Here is a 20311-nt window from a genome sequence, read left to right on the forward strand (position 1 = left end):
CTCATCTGTGATTTACATCCTCCTATCGTTATACCCATCGTCACATCAAGCCACTGTGTTCACAACCCAAAACACAGTGGCTTGATGTGACTCAACACTTTTTAATTCCTATTCAATCAGCATAATGACAGCATGTGGTAAATTAATGATAAAATGGAATCTATTACTAAATAACTTCTAAATCCCTAAATATTCAGTAATGTAAACATTCAAATTACTTTTATAGTGTAACGTAACTGGATTGAACTTGCTAATTTTAAAAGCACTTTTGATATACCTGGTAAATTGGCTTCATATATTGTGAACAGTAATCTCGGATTGGCATAGACTGGATTTGAAAGTGCATAACAAAATTCTGCTTTACACGCATTAAAAAGTCTTCTCAAATCTTAATCTCCATTTAATGTACACTATTAAAGAATACGTGTGGTCTTTATGTTGCATATCATTTCACACATCTGCAACAGAAACCATATGATTTTGAAAGACAAAGTGTATGAAAATTAACAAACTCAATATGTAAATGTCAGGGTGGTGAAAATGATCTGAATACCACTTTTATTTTTAAGATTTTTTTTCTTATTATTACTTTTATTTAATTTAACTGTATTTAAAAGGCAAACATGGCAAATAATGTACAACCCCAAAACAGAAAAAGTTGGGACAGTATGGAAAACGCAAATATAAAAAGAAAGTAGTGATTTCTAAATTTACTTTGACTTGCATTTCATTGCAGACAATATGAACACAAAATATTTCATGTTTTGTTTGGTCAGCTTCATGTCATTTGTAAATATACATTCTTTCCTTTCATTCAGACCTGCAACACATTCCAAAAAAAGTTGGGACAGTAAAGAATTTACCACTTTGTAATGTTGCCATTCCTTTTCACAACACTTAAAAGACATCTAGGGACTGAAGACACCAAGTGATGAAGTGTTTCAGGTGTAATTTCGTCCCATTTTCCCTGCAAACAAGTTTTAAAGTGGGCAACAGTACGGGGTCTTCGTTGTCGCATTTTGCGCTTCAAAATGCACCACACATTCTCTATTGGAGACAGGTCGGGACTGCAGGCAGGCCAGTCAAGTACCCGTACCCTCTTCCTCCGCAGCCAGGACTTTGTAATGTGTGCAGAATGTGATTTTGCATTGTCTTGTTGAAATATGTATGGACGTCTCTGGAAAAGATGTCTTCTTGAAGGCAACATATTGTGCTCCAAAATCTCCATGTACTTTTCAGCATTAATGGTGCCATCACAGAAGTGCAAGTTACCTTTGCCAAGGGCACTGACACAACCCCATACCATGACAGACCCTGGCTTTTGGACTTGTTGCTGGTAACAGTCTGGATGATCCTTTTCTTCTTTGGCCCGGAGCACACAGCGTCCATTCCTTTCAAAAAATACCTGAAATACTGATTCATCTGACAACAGTACACGTTTTTACTGTGTGATGGTCCATCCCAGATGCCTCCGAGAACATCTGTGCTCCTAAAGGACTAGACCTTTCTTGGATGCTGCTTTTGTACCAAATCATAATAACAATCACCTGTTGACATCACCTGTTTCAAATCACATCATTATTTAACCAATTTACCTCATTACTAGCCTTAAATTGCTCCTGTCCCAACTTTATTTGGAATGTGTTGCAGGTCTGAATGACAGGAAAGGAGGTATATTTACAAATGACATGAAGCTGACCAAACAAAACATGAAATATTTTCATATATGTTCATATGGTCTGCAATGAAATACAAGTCAAAGTAAATTTAGAAATCACTACTTTCTTTGATTATTTGCGTTTTCCATACTGTCCCAACCTTTTCTGATTTGGTGTTGTAGTACACAATATAGGTAGCGCAATATTGTTCTTTTATAGGCACCAAAATTCTATGTTCAAACACTCCTTCTATTTCAGAGGAAACAGATTTGCAAATGATGACAACTGGAAGATCGTGATCCAAAAACATCACAACACATTGGGTATCTTCACAAATGATGTTCTGCCAAGATATGGTTGGATTGTGTTCAACAAATCAAGCTAATGAAGGCAACGTGTTTGCAGATATGGCAGCATGTCAGACATGGAAAAAGATGAAAGAGTGTCTGGGCAAGAACAAAAATAATTGTACAATAACCAGGCAACCTTTTAGCTTTTATATCAGAGATGATGCTTAGCAGAAAATAGTCAATATACCTTTATACATAATGCATAAGAAAATATTAATAAAAAAATTTCAAAAACACCAGCCATAAAGGGAAATTTCAGAGGTTTAGCAGGGATCATGTGATCAAATGATGGAAGAAACTGGGAATAACCCTGAAAAAAAAATCCTTTCTAGCATTGAAAATAGTTCTGTTTAATCAAGCCCCACTGTATTTGTGAATGCTATTGAAAAGAACGACTTGCATGAGTAGACGTGGCTGCAGTGAAGCTCTCTTACTCACTACATTGTACTCCCACACTATTTTAATTCTATGACCGTTACATTTTGGAAAATGGAGGATGTTTAATTAGATGACGGATAATATCCAATTCTGCATGTTTATTTTTATTCCCTGTATTGGGCATTATTGCTTATTAACCTTACTGCACTAAAATGTTGATATTAGTCATTTTTTTTACCTCTCAGATGAAATGACGAGATGAATTACAAGAAAGAAAGCAAGAACACAAATTAGCCATACATTGGTGTTAACCTTATTTAATTGGATTCAGAATGGGAGCTTCTGTTATGTACAATAAAGGACAGAAACAAAACATCACATTATTTCATAAATACTTCTGATGTTACCTGACATGTGAGATTGAATTTTCCTGCATCTTCTGTTTAAATATATTCTACCCCATTCACCAATTTCCTCAGCCTTACATTTACGCTTTCCTTAATTAATTATGTAATGCAGCCATTGGACTTTCCTCCTCGGTAAAAGGCTAAAGTAGCTCATTAACATCATATATTCAATTTTGATGTGCATTCCAGTTTTGATTGTCCACTGCAAATTGAAATCAGTTTTGCTCTAAGTGCAGGCTGTTTGCAAAGTGGGGAGCAGAATATAAAGAGATAACAGGAAAACCGATAAACCCATATGAGGATTTAGAACCGAAGCCAGTACATTGCACTGCGCATTCTGTTGTAGTCAGGAAGCTGCTCAATTGGACCTGAACAAGAGAAAGCATAATAGTGTAGCCATTAAAACTAAGCACAGTTTCCAAAACCAAATTCAGAATGTTTCAAATGAGTACTGTCAATTGTCTGAGAGAAAGAAACAACTCACCAACAGCAGCCACAGCAGGGCATTTGTCATAGATGTATTTGGAGCAAATGTCACGCACTGTCTTGGGTGTCACAGCCTAAAACAACAACAATTTAATTATAATAATAGAACACCACCAATATTACTAGTGTTTGTCAAAATAGTAAACCTACATCAATTTTGGAATCCCATTCGGCCAATGAGATGCGACGGCCATAGTTTAGAATGTGCCTGCCAATGTCATCACAGATTGGTGTGGTGCCTGAAAAGTAAGAATGTAAGAAAGTGAGAGGCAAACAGAAATAAAAATAAAAAGACAAAGAAAAATTGTGGGAGTATTTCACGAAATGTTTGGCCTCCCAGTCACAGTTGGCTGGTATATTGTCGGTATTTCTCTGCATGATAGAGTAAACACTTGCAACTTGGGAGAGTTTAATTTAATTGTGCATGCCTACCACAAATCACGTTTAGGTAGTGGATCATAGTATTCTATAATATTAACAATTATATCATGGTTTATATGACAACACTATCAGCTTCGTATATTACATAAATAGCAAGCAATTAAACTGCCAAATTAAAATTTTATTTGTACCACCAATTTAACTGAAGGTATATATGGATGAAACTATAATTGTATCTGTCTTACCATTCAGCTGTCCTACCAAACTGGCCTTCAGGGCATTCTTTCCTCTGGCTACATCACTCTCGGTCACTGTGGTGCACAAGTTCATCCTATGGTTAAGAGACAAAACAATAACTTTCAGCACTGCCACAGAGCAATAGAGAAATAGTTGGTTCAATAATCTATTTGTGCAGTTTATAAAACAAGCAAAAATCATTTGCAAAGCACTACAGCAATGTGTATGTAATTCATATTTTAGATTTAGCCACATTGTGTGTATTAGTAATAATAATAATAATAAAAACTTATCAGTGTGCGTGGTATGACGATTTGAAGTAACTGCATAAACAAGAACGAACTATTTTCCGAAGTTTACAAGCTTAAATTTCACTTTAGGGAATTTGGTTGTAGGCTGAGAATTGCAAATTTCCTTTCGAATGCAGCCTAAGCGTTACCTTACCATGCATTCTGAGCCCAGTGCATCATGTCCTCAATCTTGTGCTTGTCTGTGACAAAGTGGATGCCCATCAGACCAGTGTCATAGTAGGTGGAGTGAAAAGACTGAAAACTATTGCAAAGGTTGCCCTCTACAGCCAGACGTGCCAAACGACTGCTCAGGTGCTGTACACACAAGATTTTTACAGTGCAAGAATAAAATTTTATTTAGTGCAAGAATATTTAAAAAATTTTCTACACCTGCTTAAATAACACTTAGCACTTCAAGCTAATAAAATACTAGATATATGGACAAAGAGATCATTTAAAATGTAACCAAACATTGTCTACATGGACAATACAAAAACATGCTCAAGCACCCTTGTCAGAATAATGTACTACAACTAACCAAGCCACCGCCAAATGTAACATCATAGCTGCCGATGATGGAATTAGCAACCATGAGTGGCACAATGTCAGGACTGCCAGCCCCAGCACCCTCTACTGCAATAGCAACATGTGCCAATGGCATGGCATCATCACGCATTCGAACCTTAAAGTAACAAAAACATAATACACGAGCAGACTTAAAATATACATTCAATCATGATAGTTTAGACACATACAACACCAATTTTTGCGGAGGCATCCTAATTTATTTTTACAAATAGAAGCATTTTCTTTCACATATATACACAAGCCTCACCTCGCTGCCAGTAAAACGGCAAGGAGACAGCAAGGGCACAGCATCATCCTGATACTCAAATGAAACACCACTTAAGTGCTGCTTCGCCAGCCCCACCAACTCCTCATGGTTCACACCTACAGCAGAGCAAAGTCACTGATCTCTTACAATTTACAGTTGCAATACTCTGATACCAATCTGGAAAGCTTTTATTTAACAGTGCTGCTTTATATTCTAACCTGCATAAAAAAAAAGCATTTTAATGCAATTATTATATATGTTCATTTTTATTTTGTAAAAAAAAAAAAAAATTTAATAAATAGCCACCCTTAAATGGCAATGATTACAAACATGGTCAAAAATGGATTAGTGGGGCCAGAACTGATGTTCATCGTGTCCACTGTATTATGGCAATTTCCCTACAAGTTGCCTTTTTAGTGACGAATTACCCTAAAAATGTTGATTTAAATTTGGTTCACATTAAATTAAATTTTTTAATTCAATTTAATTTATAATTTAGTTATAGGGGATTTTTACCCCCCCCCCATCAGTAATTTCACTGTAGTTAAAATGGAACAACATTAATAAATGCACGGTGCTCATACTTGATTTAATGCATCAGTGGATGCATTTAAAGGTCTCTTTTTATATGGTCATTGTGATGCTCTCAACTGGCTCCGGTGGTGATTTTTATTTATGCAAAGAACAATGCCTTTCCGTAGAAGGATAGCTCTTAATAGGTAGACTTATCAATAAAATGCAAAGGCTTGTACATTACCTCCAGCAGCAGCCAGCACCATGCGAGGAGCCTTGTAGTGGCTACTGATGTACTCCACCAGATCCTGCCGTGTCAAAGTCCTTAAAGATCAAGGTAGAACTTGTCAGTGAACTAAACAAGCAACACACAAAACTTGGTTTGAATATGAATGTGCACACACATGTACCTGGCATTCTGAGAGGGTCCCAGTATACTCTGGCTTAGAGGCGTGCCTTGGAATGCAGTGGCGTGAAGCAGATCCATGCAGACATCCTGCAGGCTGGCCTCCACCTCCTCCAACTCTCTGAGCACCACTCCCCTCTGCTGCTCTATCTCAGCCTCGCTTAAAGATGCGTTCTGAACCATCTCAGACAAGAGCTCCACCGCTACACACAAAAAAAACTCGGTCAATGAGAGTAAGAGAGATTGAAATTAACTCCAAATTATCAGTGTACAGCTATTACAAAGAAGTCACTGTTCAGTTTCACAAAAGTACAAATTCTTAGCCTGAATACTACTAAGTCAGTAATCCAGTTTGCTGACACAAAATGACTTCATTATGAACATGCCAAAATCAAGTTCCTGACAAAGTAATTTATGACATCCACAAGAAATCAGGAATTGCACTGCCATTTTTGCAAGCTACACTATTCTTTGTAGGAATATAAATAAATAGATATCTATAACAGATTCTGTATGCACGGCCCACCTTTTGGTAGGTCCTTTGCAAGGGCCTTTATGTAATACGCAGTGTGTTCACGAGAAGTATATCCGCTAAGATGAGCTCCCATTGACTCTACTGCTTGTTCAATTGCAGACTGGGTGTTCTTCTTTGTGCCCTAAAATTGATGGAAATTGTTTGTCACTAAAAGAATGTGGACAAAATAACATGTATACCAAAATGAATCAAACTAAATATTTATACCTTAAAAGCTAAGTGCTCCAGGAAAAACCCAGCACCGTTGTTCTTCTCAGACTCATATCTACTCCCGGCATTGATCCACAGGCCAACCTAGGAGAAAAGCAAAGGTGCAAAACCAATGTAAAGAACAGACTTTGTTCACTTTTTACATTTAATTGATATTATTATTACTGTTATAACAATCTGTTGAGCAGTCTTTGATTCTCAGGTTCCTGAAATGAATAATTTTTGTATAGTAGCTGTTAAACGGATTTCTCACCGTGCATGTGCCATGACCTGTAGTCTCCGAAGCCACTCTCAGTCCATTCTCCAGTGTTGTGACCCGCGTCTCTGGAACACTCAGCAGGCTTTGGGCATAGGACACAGTTGCTTGTCCCCGTCTTAGAGAAAGCAGAACAGGCTAGAGACACAAAGACAGGAAACCAAACAATGAAACGTGATCGAAATTATCTTCATAGTCCTAAGACTGGCAAATAAACACTTTTTTTTTTATATAATCTCAGTTTTTGGACTGTAGTTTGGAGAATTGATACAACAAAATTAATCTAGGAATAACACTAGCCTGTACTTTTTGGTACTTGCCCCAGCTTAATTATTACCAAGACATGATTTGATTGCCGCTTGGCAGTGGCAGATTCAGGTGACATAGGCAGCAGGGGAGAAGATCCCTCACTAATACACTCAGAAAGGAGAGGTGGGGTGACGTTATATCAGTAAGAAGAGCTGAATCCAAATTAAAATTATGGATGACAAAAAAGGTCTAAACCCTCAGGAGCCGGAATCAGGTTGAAAAAAGTGGAAAGAAGTAGGGGGGAAACATACAAAAGATAAAGGTGTGTATGCAGCTCTATCACTCATCTCGTTATGAGGATAGTATAAGCTAATGCATTTAATGAAATAGTCTAATAACTATATAGCACTTAGGGTACGCTGTGTTGCCTGCTGTACTTTTATGCATAGAGCAACAATATTTCTTTCAGCCTGCATAACATTATAATTTATTGCAGCATTTACCGCCACCTAGTCTATTTGGATTGTAGTTAAACAGCACTTATTGCTTTCGGTTTCTTTAACTGAGGTGATGTCATAAATTGTGCACAATGATGTGTATATAATTGTGCAGTAAACACTTTAAGGGTGATATTTATATATGTATTCAGATTTGTAGACTGATCTGAGAATATTTCGTACTCATCCAGTGACAGAAGCTGAAGCAGAGGAGAGCTTTTCAAAGCTGAAACTAATCAATGGGGGAGATGTTGAGTTTTGGTGAGGTTCACCCAGGGTACCAGCTAGAACCGCCATTGCTGCTTAGTGGTTTCTACTTAGCACAAACATACAGTTCAGGGTGAGTTAAACCGCAAGAAGAACATTTTAAAAGGAATAAATGATGGAAAAACTCCTGAATTTAACTTGCCCAAAATCTGTGGCCTCATGGTAATTTATTAGATATCAGTGTTTTACTCATTCATATCATTCTATTTAAAGATTGACTAAGAGTAATAGAGTCTTTTTACATAAACTGAGTTGATTAAGTAAGAGTGTTGTGCTAAAAATTATTTTTACATTATACCCATAATAAAGCTTAGTACTTGGATACTTACGTACATCTCAAGCGAAATACTTTTGCTCAAGTGAAAGTTTGAAGGGCGCACTTTAACTTTTACTAGAGTAATATTTCACCTACTTTTTTTTTTTTTTTACTCAAGTACACGTTTTGTGTACTTTGTCCAGTTTCGTGTTCTGTAATGATCTTGTGTGTTCCTGTAGCGTTTAAAATCCACTAGCTGGTGCAGCAGCTCCAGTATAGCCGAGACAACCAGGTCGTGTTATATGACCTTGTCAACAGTATGTATTCCACACACTTAACCATAATCTTTATTCCAAACGCAAATATGTAGCTGTTAATTATCACAATTTATTGTGCTCATTAACGTCGACAACAACAACCCGCCTCTTGATCACTCCGGAGGATTCTGTTGACCTTCTAAATAATGTTGGCTGGCTAGCTAGCATTAGCTTCACGGAGCAGCTAGCCACTATGCTAACATGTCCATTGTTCTTTGGCTTTCAAAATCTACACACACTAACGTACTAAACAGTATTTCACAACACTGTATCGCACTATAGTTTATGCTGAGCGGTTTCATACTTCTTGACCTACTATTTGTCTAGTTAGTATGGCTTTCACACGTAGCCGAGGACCAACGGAAGTCATATGAATGACAAACGTCTACTTTAGAGGCGGAAAACTCCGCTTTTAGCTGCAAATGGTTTGTCGAAAGCGTATAAAACGTTTTAAAAGAACCAAACACACAATTTACTTACACTTCTGGCTTTAGCCAGAGCTTGGCCCATAGCTCCACCAAATCTGCACACGGACGCGGCCATCTTTTACCCCTGTCGGCGGACTGAGAGGACTGAAACGCGCGTGCTCGCTACACACGTCAAGGCCGCGACCTGACGCAAGCTGATGGGTGCCTCTGCCCGAACAGTGACATTATTATTTTTCTTTTACCAAACCTAATCATATAATAAGTATATTACCCGCAAATTAGCTCCTGCAACATTACAATGCAATGGATTTGATTCTTAATTAGATTCAGTTTCTTCCTTTTCATACATTTCTATGGAGCAGGAATTACCTCTACAATAAACTACACTAAGCTGGTCAACCATATGTACCTACTGCATGATTCTCACCACTAGATTACACTGAGTTCAAACATATATATATTTTTTCTTATTTCTCTCTGTTTTTTGTGTTTTTCAGCATTAATAAGCACTCATCTCTGATTAGGCTGCTGGTTGCTGGTTGGATCAAGATTGATTTTCTGTAGGGAATTGTTTCTTCTCAAGTCAAGTCAAGAACCTTTTTTGTCATTTCAACCATACATAGCTGACGCAGTACACAGTAAAATGAAACAATGTTCCTTCAGAACCCTGATGCTACATACAAGAACAATCACGGAAACAGAAAACACAGGGCTGAGGACTAGTAAATGTCCTCGCCACATAAAATGCATATGTGCAACCTGGTGCAAACAGTGCAAAGACAACACAAGACAGTGCAAAGACAACACAAGACAGTGCAAATGATACCAAATGGGTCAAACATAAAAACTGATATTAATAGAAACCAGTCATTATTACACTAGTTATATTATGTTGACAATTAGAACTATGTTGTTGTACACACATCATTGTCTGTATATAATAAAATATTTTCAAATCTTTGAAAAAGATTTATGCATCATAACATATATTTCGCAATTAATTTGTTGATAGTTGTCTTTTATTTAAATAGATTTGCAGTTTCATACATTTTCCTTTTATCAGGTGGACTATTATACATTTACATGAACATCAGCTTTATGTATAATAGAACTTTAATGTAATTATTGTAATATTTAAAATTTTTTATATTTTATCTTTGATGGTTTTACCCATGTTTATTTAAAAAAAATAAATTATTTGTGGATCCCCTTTAATTAATTTGCAGTACCGCCAGATGTTTAGGGGTTTAAGTGAAGGGGTATACACCCATCAGGCATAACATTTTGACCATATATTGAGTTGTCTGTGGGTACGCAGCTATATACGCAACTGCAATGCACTGTGTATTCTGACACCTTTCTTTCAGAACTTCTGCAGCAATTTGAGCTACATTTGCCCACCTGAGAGCCTTGGCCACCCATGACCCTGATGCCAGTTCATTAATGTTGCTTCCTTGGACCACTTTTGATAGATACTGATTTTTTTTACTGCAGACTTTTAAACTGCAGTTTTGGAGATGCTCTGACCCAGCCATCTAGCCATCACAAGTTGGCCCTTGGCAAACTCAAACTCAATCTTTCCTGCTTCTAACACATCAACTTTAAAAACAAAATATTTACTAGCTGCCTAATATATACCACCCACTAACAGGTGTCATGATGAAGAGATAATCAGTGTTATTTACTTGACCTATCGTAATGTTTTAATTTCATAATATTATACCTGATCAGTGTAATGTATAGAGGTGTTCTAATAGCCATTTACTTTATTAGGAACACCTCTTTAGAATAACTGTTCACTTTATTAGTAACACCTCTGCACACAAACTGTTTGTCATTTTATTTATCTGTGGTATCTGGGATGAGGGCCAAATTGTAGGAAAATCATGGTTATATTCATCACCACTTACTTTGAGCAAAGCTTTTACCAATTACTAGTAATTTTTTTTATTTAAAATGTAGTGGTATTGACACAATTTTCTGAGTTACAGTCTCCAGTGTCGATACCATCAGTGAGAAACTAGTAAGTAAATAAAAGTAATTATGCTGTTGGTAAAAGTGGTATCTTCAAAGCTAGCAAGAGCTTATGAGAAGAGTTTTCACTTAACGTGAGATAGATTGACCTTTATTTTTTATTTTTTACAAATTGTCTTTGCGGTGTACTTGTCTTTTGTGTGTGTGTGTGTGTGTGTTTCTTTTATACAATTAACAACTTGAATGTATGAGTGAAACATAGACAATATATTCCAACCATTTATAGACACCTGACAATCACATTTAAATGAAGACCCCAAACTGTTGCCACAAATTTGGATGCACGTTATTTTCTAGAATATTATTGTATGCTATAGCACAAAAATTCCCTAAGAGGATTAGCCAAAACATTTCCCAGCATGGAAAAATCTACTTAGCACGAACATACAGTTCAGCATCAGTTCAATTATATTGAGAGTAATAATACAAATAAACCTTAAAACAAAACTACCTGCTCTCAAATCCTGTTATTGCATTTGGTTTTAAAGTAAATGATTTAGCTTCATGGTTTTGGGTTATTGATAATTTTAATAGATATCAGTTAGTGTTTGAATAATTAATATGATTGTATCAATAGGTTTGCTAAGAGTAACAGAGTCTTTTCACATAAACTGAGTTGATTAAGTAAGTGTCTTGTGACAAAAGGTACATTTGAAGGCAAATACTTCTGTACTTTTTTTGTATTTTGTATTTTGACTTTAATTCAAATACAAAGTTTGTGTACTTCGTCCACCGCTGATAGAAAAAAAAGGAAATTGAAAGCAAGCAAACAAACAAACAAAAAAAACATTTGTAACCAGCAAGAACAATATTTATTGCTTCCTTGTGCAATATGTTTATGTCCGTAAGGTGGCGCCGTTTGCCAATTAGTGCGACAACAGTACAATGGTTGTAATCTAGCTGTACAGTAGACGGGCTAACAAAAACTGTTATGTATTAGGTTAGTAATGTTTGAGATAATGTAATAGTGTGTATTTTGTTTAAATTAGGGTTGATTCCTACTGAAGTCAGAATTTGATTCATAGCATATACAACAGCAAAAATAAATAAATAAATTAATGAACAAAAACGTGCCACTGCTAGGTACTTTCCAAACGAATGAGAGAACCCGACTCTCACAGATGAGTAAACCATAATACATAAATAAAGTCAAGTCTCATATTCCATATTAGGATTTATGTTTGGGTCTATTCTAAGGAACATGGACTTGCCAGATACATTCAAAATATGGACAAAGAGTAAACATAAAAACTCCATTGGCTATTAAGGATTGTGTAAGGTAGCAAGTGATATTTATTTCAGAGGTCATAATGAACAAGATATGGTGGAGCTTCACATGCAGTTCACTGCAGCACCAAAATAAAACCACAGGAGGGATGTGACTGGGCATTAAACCCTGGAATGTCAGAGAAAGTAGGCTTAGACTTGTTGTTGATCAGTAGATGAGAATGAAAAGATGTGAAGAGAAGCATAACTACAAAGTAGGGTTTATTTGATGGATTATACTGAAAAGACTATATTCACCTGCTGTTTAAAACCAGCAGAGGAGTTGAAAAGGTTGTTTAAAGCCTGGGGCCCAGTCATTAGTGCTTTGCTTTGCCTATGTATTGTTTGCTGTCTTTAAATGTAAAATGATTTCCCATTGAGTCTGAGCTCCTTTTTTTTGGAGTGATGGTATCATAAGGAGGAGTTTGTTGACTCTATCACATACTCGTCCACTCACCTGCTTTACTGCACAGGTGTTTCAACAGAGAGATGCTTTTTTTTGCCACCTCAAGACTCACCACACTCCTTCTAACCAAAAGCTAGTATGTTTGTTTTCTGTGTATGTGTGTGGGTTTCACTTTAGTCTGTTGTTTTAGCGTCTAGATATTGATGGGACGTTTATGGTTCTTTCAGGGGAGGAACATTTGAAGAGCTGATGATGAACGAGATAAAAATGTTGGTTGAATAATACTTCAGGTTTCACAGTTTGTAGAGAGAACTGTTACTTATTACAAGACAATTATTGCATAATTTAAGATTGCATGGATGGTCTGATCAGTGTGTGCCCGTATGTGCTATATTCATGACAACATAACGTACAGTATGCACACTATGTAGCCGACTCGGTATTAACATACAAGTGTTAATTTATGGTGATAAGACAGTGTATTGGACCTTTGTATAAGAGCTTGAGAGAAACATCTCCAGTTTTCTTCCTACTCCACCTACATCTCTGCATTCCAGGGAGGGAGAGAGAAACATAGAAAGAGAGAGAGAGAGAGAGAGAGAGAGAGAGAGAGAGAGAGAGAGAGAGAGAGAGAGAGAGAGAGAGAGAGAGAGCCCTCTGTGTAACGAAGGTCACTCCCCATGTCTTGTAATCACAGAGCTCTATTGTCTGAAATTGAATGTTTCAAACAATCGTGATGTCATAGTTTGTCATTCCCAGAGCTGGGTTGTACTGGGGAATAAACTGGAGCTGTGTGTATGTGTGTGTGTGTGTGTTTCTGTATGAACATTTAAATAGACAGCAACCACAAAAGCCATTGAGAAACACATTTGTTTCCGTCAAACTTTTTCCTTTTTTTTTTTTTTTTTTAGAAAGTAAACTCACCCTCTTCTTGCTCAACTTAATATTTAGTCTGTGTTCCCCTTCCTTGGGGCTTTTCTTTGTTTTGTATTGTAGGAATAATGAGTAATCTACCCAGAGGTGGTTTGTAGGCCACACCCTTGAACCCTCTCCTCATTGGACGCATTTGAATATAATTTGTATGCAATTTGAATGGCAGTTGAAAGGTTTGTGTGCTTCCCAGTTAATTTGACAAGGCATGCAAATAGCAAAGTCTTTTTTTTAATAGTAAAGGTTTCTGTAGCCCATCATATTTTTAGGGTGAGGATGGAACTGCATTAATTTTAAGGCAAATACTTTGTGTGCAAGCGACAACATGAAGCGGTGTATGTGAGAGCCTTATTCTTACAAAGTCAGTGCTGAACTATGAAGTATATGAGGCTGATAATGGAAGGTGAATGTAGGGAGAATGTAATGTGTTTACAGTATTTTGATGAGCCAGGAGAAGTATGCAGGTGTTGGTGCTTGCATGATAGTTTAGAACCACATAATTATATGATCACAATATCTCTTGTATATAAATTATTTCCTTCATGAAAACAAGGGAAAACACAACACCCAAAAAACATGTTGCACATGCACTGAGTGATAACATTCTGAGCTTATGTTATGATTGTGTTTTGTTCAGGCACCATATTTTCTCATGCATAATGTAAAACACTGCAAATTACTGATTTCAAAATTAAGTTTCAAAATGACAAATATAAGCAGTGCTTTGTCATTTTAATACCCAACCCACTTTACACTAAGGTTTCTATGGCAACCAAATCAAACCGCAAAAACCATCTAATTGAGTCAGCTGGGATCCAGTAAGTGCCTGATTTATAACCCCTTTAGTTACTTGTCATTTTCTTCTTTTGTTTTGCCTTGAGTACAATAAAATAAAGAACGTCACAGTCATTCCTCCTTTTGGAAATTAATGCATCTACCTAACACGTGTCTCTAGTTCTCTATTACACAATTGTCCTTAAATTCCCCAGCTTCTTAAAAACCGCTTACATTATCAGTGTGTGTGTGTGTGTGTGTGTGTGTGTGTGTGTGTGTGTGTGTGTGTGTGTGTGTGTGTGTGTGTGTGAGAGAGAGAGAGAGAGAGAGAGAGAGAGAGAGAGAGAGAGAGAGAGAGAGAGAGGACTGAGCACAGAGCTGACAGCAGTTGACCAGCTACCGTTTCCAACCAACACACAACTGTGGTTTGTTAGTGTCACCAGGGTAATGAGCCAGAGATAAAGGAAACTTAAAGGTTTGCTCCAGCCGAGGTGGTGCCACTTTGTTAAATCATTCATTTGTTTTGCAGTTTATTTGGCTTATATGGGTCATGTCACCTTGACAGGCAGATAGCCATCGTAGTATAAGGAATGCGAGACTCCAGTCTGTAGTTAAGATTATAGTCTCAACGATTCCTAAACTGTTTTCTCTTTTTTCAAGCAATACATTAGCAATGTGTTGATCTATGTTGATTTCAGGAGCATATAAAGCCATGGCTGTCAAAACACATGAAAAGAAGTGATCAGTAATGGAAATCTTATTTCTTATATTTAGTCCAAACACAAGCCTCAGTTTCCTGCAAGTCTTCCTGTGTAGAGATAATGCTGATGCTAGTGATGCTCCCATGCTGTGTAGACCAGAGGAATCCTGAGATGCCTTCTACTAGCCTGGCTATTATCTTGTGGATTATTATTATTATCATCATCAGTTACGTGCTCTCTTCCCTGCCACCCACAGAAAGGAAGAGAAGGAGAGAAAGAGGGAAAGAAGGAAAAAAGACAGATAAGGAGGAGAAGGGGAGAGAGGGAAGAGAGGCGAAGCAGAAGTGTTCTAAATTTAGTGCCGACTGGTCTTTTTTCTCCCTGTCCTTATAAAGCTTTGTGAAGGAATTGTGTGTGTGTGTGTGTGTGTGTGTGAGTGTGTGTGTGTGTGTGTGTGTGTGTGTGTGTGTGTGTGTGTGTGTGTGTGTGTGTGTGTGTGTGTGTGTGTAAGCATGTAAGTAAGAGGAGTATCAGTATCCACAGCTTCACTGGTCCTTGTCAAAGAGGAAACACTGCAATGGTCTGTTTGAACAAGGACTTTTGGAAAATGCACTGGCAGCAGATTTACTTTGAATTTACAGAAGCAAAGAATATAACAAGGGGCAGACTAAAATAGGGAATAACCAAGAGAGGGGTTGGCAGGAACAAAAAAGGGGGAGGAGTGAGATATAGAGAAAATGAAAGAGCAGTTATGCTGTAACGCAGCAACATGGCTTCCTTCAGGGGATTCTTTTGTTGTCTTTGTTTATAAAACTCTGTCATGTTCATGCTCTTTAAATTGTATCTTAGCCCAAAAGGGGTTGTCCTTGCTGCCTGAAGGAGATTATACCAGCTATAGTTATGAAGAGTTTTTTGGAGTAACTGAAATTGGCTCTTTGTCAACATTTTTCTTCAACAGTTCACTGTTGTTAAGCATATAATGTAAAATGTTTGAAATTCTGAATAAATACATTTTATTTACAGGCTGAAAGATTTAGAATATAATACAATACATACACAAGGGGAACACACACCTCCTTTAGCCATTCCTTGATGACCCTCCTAATGTAACCACCTGCTCTGTGCAACTGCCATTTCCAGGTGATTAGTAGTGACAGGAGGCATTTGACACAGCTGTTAAAAGACAGCAGTGACAACACAGAAGTATGAAATCCTCCATTCACCTGTTGCTTTGTCCTTCCACAGGGAGGTCTCTCTCTCTCTCTCTCTCTCTCTCTCTCTCTCTCTCTCTCTCTCTCTCTCGCTCTCTCTCTCTCTCTCTCTCTCTCTCTCTCTCTCTCTCTCTCTCTCTCTCTCTCTCTCAAAAAGGCTTACAAAAAAGAACAAATGTTCTTTTGATGTAATAAATATATATATTAAAAAAACCTAATAAAATGTGGTTGTTGGAAAGTCAGGGGTGGCATCATGAAGTTTAATGCTTGCATACATTTGTGTCAGGGCTGTAGCATGAATAGTGTAATGCAATTGTAGTATGTTAGCAGTTGTGTGTTATTTCTACATGCTGTATAACAATCCTATTTTAATGTTGTTTTGTGGATTTATTTCTCTTTGTCCTATTAATACAGATAAACAGATAAAAGATCAAATCTGTCACTTGTTCATAATCAACAATTATGTTGATTAATATGTATTGTCTATGTTAACTAAAAGGAGGAGGATGTGCAGAGACTAAAATACAATGGTCTTTACTGTTAGAGGAGAATAATCCACACCAGGGGGAGTAATCACTATAGTATAATCGGATATTTCTAAATGTTTTATTCATATTATAGCACACCAATAACAGTTTTTACTTAATTAATCGGCGACATGATACTTTTTCTGTCTACGCTTGATTCTGTTGAAATTAATTTAATATCTGTGAAACAGCTACATTCTGGTTATCATTTATGATATAGAAGCTACACTCATACCCTCACCAGCATCTCTTTTCCTCATTAATTGAAAGTCTTTTCTGTAATGGAAAGCTTTCTCATTGTCAAGAAGCACTGACACTGAAGCTTCTGTCAATAAACATTAAATGAACATCTTAAAGACAACTTCATCAATAATCATGTATTTTTCTTTTTAAAAATGATGTGGTGCCAATGCAGTGTGCTGTTTTTTTATAGAAACTATAATGTATCAGTACAAGTGCATTAACATAAGCCTTCTTTTTCACCAGACTTTCAGTCAGAGCTTTACTCTTATAATCAACTAGTCAACACTTAGCTTAGAGCTTGATGTTCACATCAAATTAGCATATAACCACTTTGTGTATTATAAATAATTCTTTTCTTTTCTTTTTGTGCTTGTATGTGTAAGGCAGTTAAACTGTTATGGTGGGCAGCTGCTGCACTGTGAGGACAATCGTTGACTGGTAGCATCAGGTGTGTTGTGTTCTGTAGTGAATAATGCATTTACCAGGTGTTGTGCTACAACTCAAAACATGTGCACACATTTAACATACAGAAAGATGTTCTTGACTGGAATAGATATAAGCATTGCAGCAGCTCTACATTAAAGGGTGAGTAAGTTTAGTCGCTAACCCTAAACTTTTGTTGACTCAGTTCTTCTTTCCTGAGAAACCACTTGTAATATCAAAGAAATTAAAAACTAATTTTTAATAAGTTAAATAAATAATAAGTCTGAGAAATTCTAGATTTGGTGGTTAGTGTGAATCATAAAGGCAAATGCTAAGCCCAATGTGCCTCAATGTCTATTTAAAAATGTAAAGCAGTAAATACTTAAATACTTATTTTCTGGGTCAAAAAAAAGGTTTTGGGTTATCTGAAAGGACAAATTGTAGAGACTTTTATATGAATTCACAAATGACATTTAACAGTAAATGAAACATAGTTATTTACTATTTATTTATTTAATTAAACGTCTCGTCCTTTTTTGTTATAAGTTTATTCAGATTAACTTATTTTGCAGTAAAAGTTTAGATAGATAGATAGATAGATAGATAGATAGATAGATAGATAGATAGATAGATAGATAGATAGATAGATAGATAGATAGATAGATAGATAGATAGATGGATGGATGGATGGATGGATGGATGGATGGATGGACAGACAGATGATGGTGTGTTTGAGCTCTGCACCTGTCTGTCCTCATCTTTTAGACTCTGCGGAAGTTTAATCGAGGGAGTGTAGAGGGGGCCCTACTTGCCCTGCACACATGCTAACCGCAGATAAGGACATGGGGCAGAGCAAAAAACCTCTGCTGAACCCCACTGAAGCATGTGTGAGAAAATGTGAGCCAGAAATGATATCTACAGAGTCAAAATAGGTTACAGTTACAGCAACTAGGCATTAATTTACTACAAATTAACCTGTATTCTTATTTAACTGAGTTATCACTGAAAAGACTCATTGTGCCTTTTTTTCTGGCACAGTAGACTACTTAAGTGCTGAATATCTCTAAATTATTTTTGATGGATAAATTAATGCTACTCATTTTTTTCCCACACAGTCCTAGCTTTAATTTATCTGATCCTGCATCAGATTCTTTTTCTGTCAAATGCAATTGTTTGCTAATAGTTGCTAGCAATAGTAAATTTATAAATCACAAAAGTAAGCATCAAATCCGAGATACACTACCCTGATTATTGCTACAAAATCCTAATTTGCCTTTTACATATGGATGTTAAAAACAAACAAAATATATTAACAAATTACAATTCATGTACTTACATTGTTGATACTATGTTGATTTTCACGTCAATAGTCACAAAACTACAACATGAAATATCTCGTATTAGCAATGTTTTTTTACCCAGCTAGACAGCTACTTACAGGAAACTAAAACTAAATTACTTGAATAGTACCGTGTATTGCCTAATTACAATGTGTATATTTAAAATTCTGAAGTGACACATAGAAAGTTTTTAATGTGTGAATAAAATTATAATAACAATACCCATTTCCAGCTCTGTTTAAATAGGTTATATACTGTGTTATTGCTATCCTAAATCCAGACTATATATCCATATTCATAGATTATTATTAAATTATTTCCTGAAACAATTAATTAGCACTAAACTGAAACTAAATCGAAAGGTATGAGCAAACCACCTTGGTGGTTTTACCACATTGGGAAACACAGGTCTGGTTCCACTGACACACCTGATACGAGCAAAGGTTTTAACAGAGATGTAGTTATATAGTAAACCAACAAACTATTTATGTCAATGTGATGTCACGGACAACCATGTGATTCATGCAAGGAAGCTAAATATTGTCATTCTTTGAGTTTCTTCTGCCCTACAATAGTAGAAAACGATCTATAATCTATGTACTCTAGACACACACATACATACATATATATATATATAAAAAGTGGTATGGCTTGTTGTTTAAATTATCTGCTTTCAACAGCCAACTGCTAATGCTCATCTTATCTTTCAAGGTATACACATTGCACCCCATTAACTCCAGTTAGGAAGGGAGAGTGAACGAGAGAAGCTAAAGCACAAAAGGAAAGAGCAAAGAGAGTGTGACATATAAGGAAATGACTGTCTGTGTGAAAGTTTCATTAGAACCACAGTGAGTGGGTGCCTCTGAGCTTCCCCTCACCACCCAATCCAAACTTAACTTTATCTCACTTGGACAGCCAGTGACAACAGGCAGAGGCAATAAACCGGTGGCCTGGTGTCGCCATCCTTGAGTGGTTCACTAAATATAGTGTCTATGCTATCTCACGACACCATGCTGAGTGTCTCCAGACGTTAGCCAGATCGGACCAAATCTAATCCAAAGGTCCCTACAGCAGGATTTGTTTTACAATGACCAAGGATAAAGTAAAATTTGATTACACAAGCCCTGATACACACTATACACAAACTATACACAAACTTTAACATCCCCTACTTATCAATATACAAATAAACAATGTGGTCAAGGTTCATTGCTCTCCCCTGTAAAAAAATAAATAAATAATAAAATAATAATAATAATAATAATATATACAGTACAGACCAAAAGTTTGGACACACCTTCTCATTCAAAGAGTTTTCTTTATTTTCATGACTATGAAAATTGTAGAGTCACACTGAAGGCATCAAGGGCTATTTGACCAAGAAGGAGAGTGATGGGGTGCTGCGCCAGATGACCTGGCCTCCACAGTCACCGGACCTGAACCCAATCGAGATGGTTTCGGGGTGAGCTGGACCGCAGAGTGAAGGCAAAAGGGCCAACA

At 36.7% G+C, this 20311-nt stretch overlaps 1 protein-coding gene across 1 annotated transcript; it reads right to left on the reverse strand.

The window, feature by feature from the left end:
* Positions 1-2687: 2687 nt before the first annotated feature.
* On the reverse strand, positions 2688-9168 carry uqcrc1 (ubiquinol-cytochrome c reductase core protein 1). Its single transcript, XM_083521768.1, has 13 exons — positions 9009-9168; positions 6940-7080; positions 6684-6770; positions 6468-6597; positions 5946-6144; positions 5780-5859; positions 5023-5138; positions 4726-4869; positions 4342-4502; positions 3906-3991; positions 3430-3518; positions 3278-3353; positions 2688-3161 (listed from the first exon to the last, which is right to left on the reverse strand). The coding sequence occupies exons 1-13, from the start codon at positions 9069-9071 to the stop codon at positions 3097-3099; spliced, it is 1437 nt and encodes a 478-aa protein (XP_083377894.1). The 5' UTR covers positions 9072-9168; the 3' UTR covers positions 2688-3096.
* Positions 9169-20311: the final 11143 nt, after the last annotated feature.

This window comes from Silurus aristotelis (assembly GCF_946808225.1).
Source record: "Silurus aristotelis genome assembly, chromosome: 2".
Classification (NCBI taxonomy): Eukaryota; Metazoa; Chordata; class Actinopteri; order Siluriformes; family Siluridae; genus Silurus; species Silurus aristotelis.

What these genes read in the sequence shown, in the direction of transcription:
- uqcrc1 (XM_083521768.1), bottom strand. Translation starts at nt 9,071, where the DNA reads ATGGCCGCGTCCGTGTGCAGATTTGGTGGAGCTATGGGCCAAGCTCTG. An exon ending in TGCAAAGGACCTACCAAAAG is followed by an intron (nt 6,145 to 6,467) that starts GTGGGCCGTGCA and finishes TTTTGTGTGTAG; the next exon opens with CGGTGGAGCTCTTGTCTGAG. An exon ending in GCCGTTTTACTGGCAGCGAG is followed by an intron (nt 4,870 to 5,022) that starts GTGAGGCTTGTG and finishes TGTTACTTTAAG; the next exon opens with GTTCGAATGCGTGATGATGC.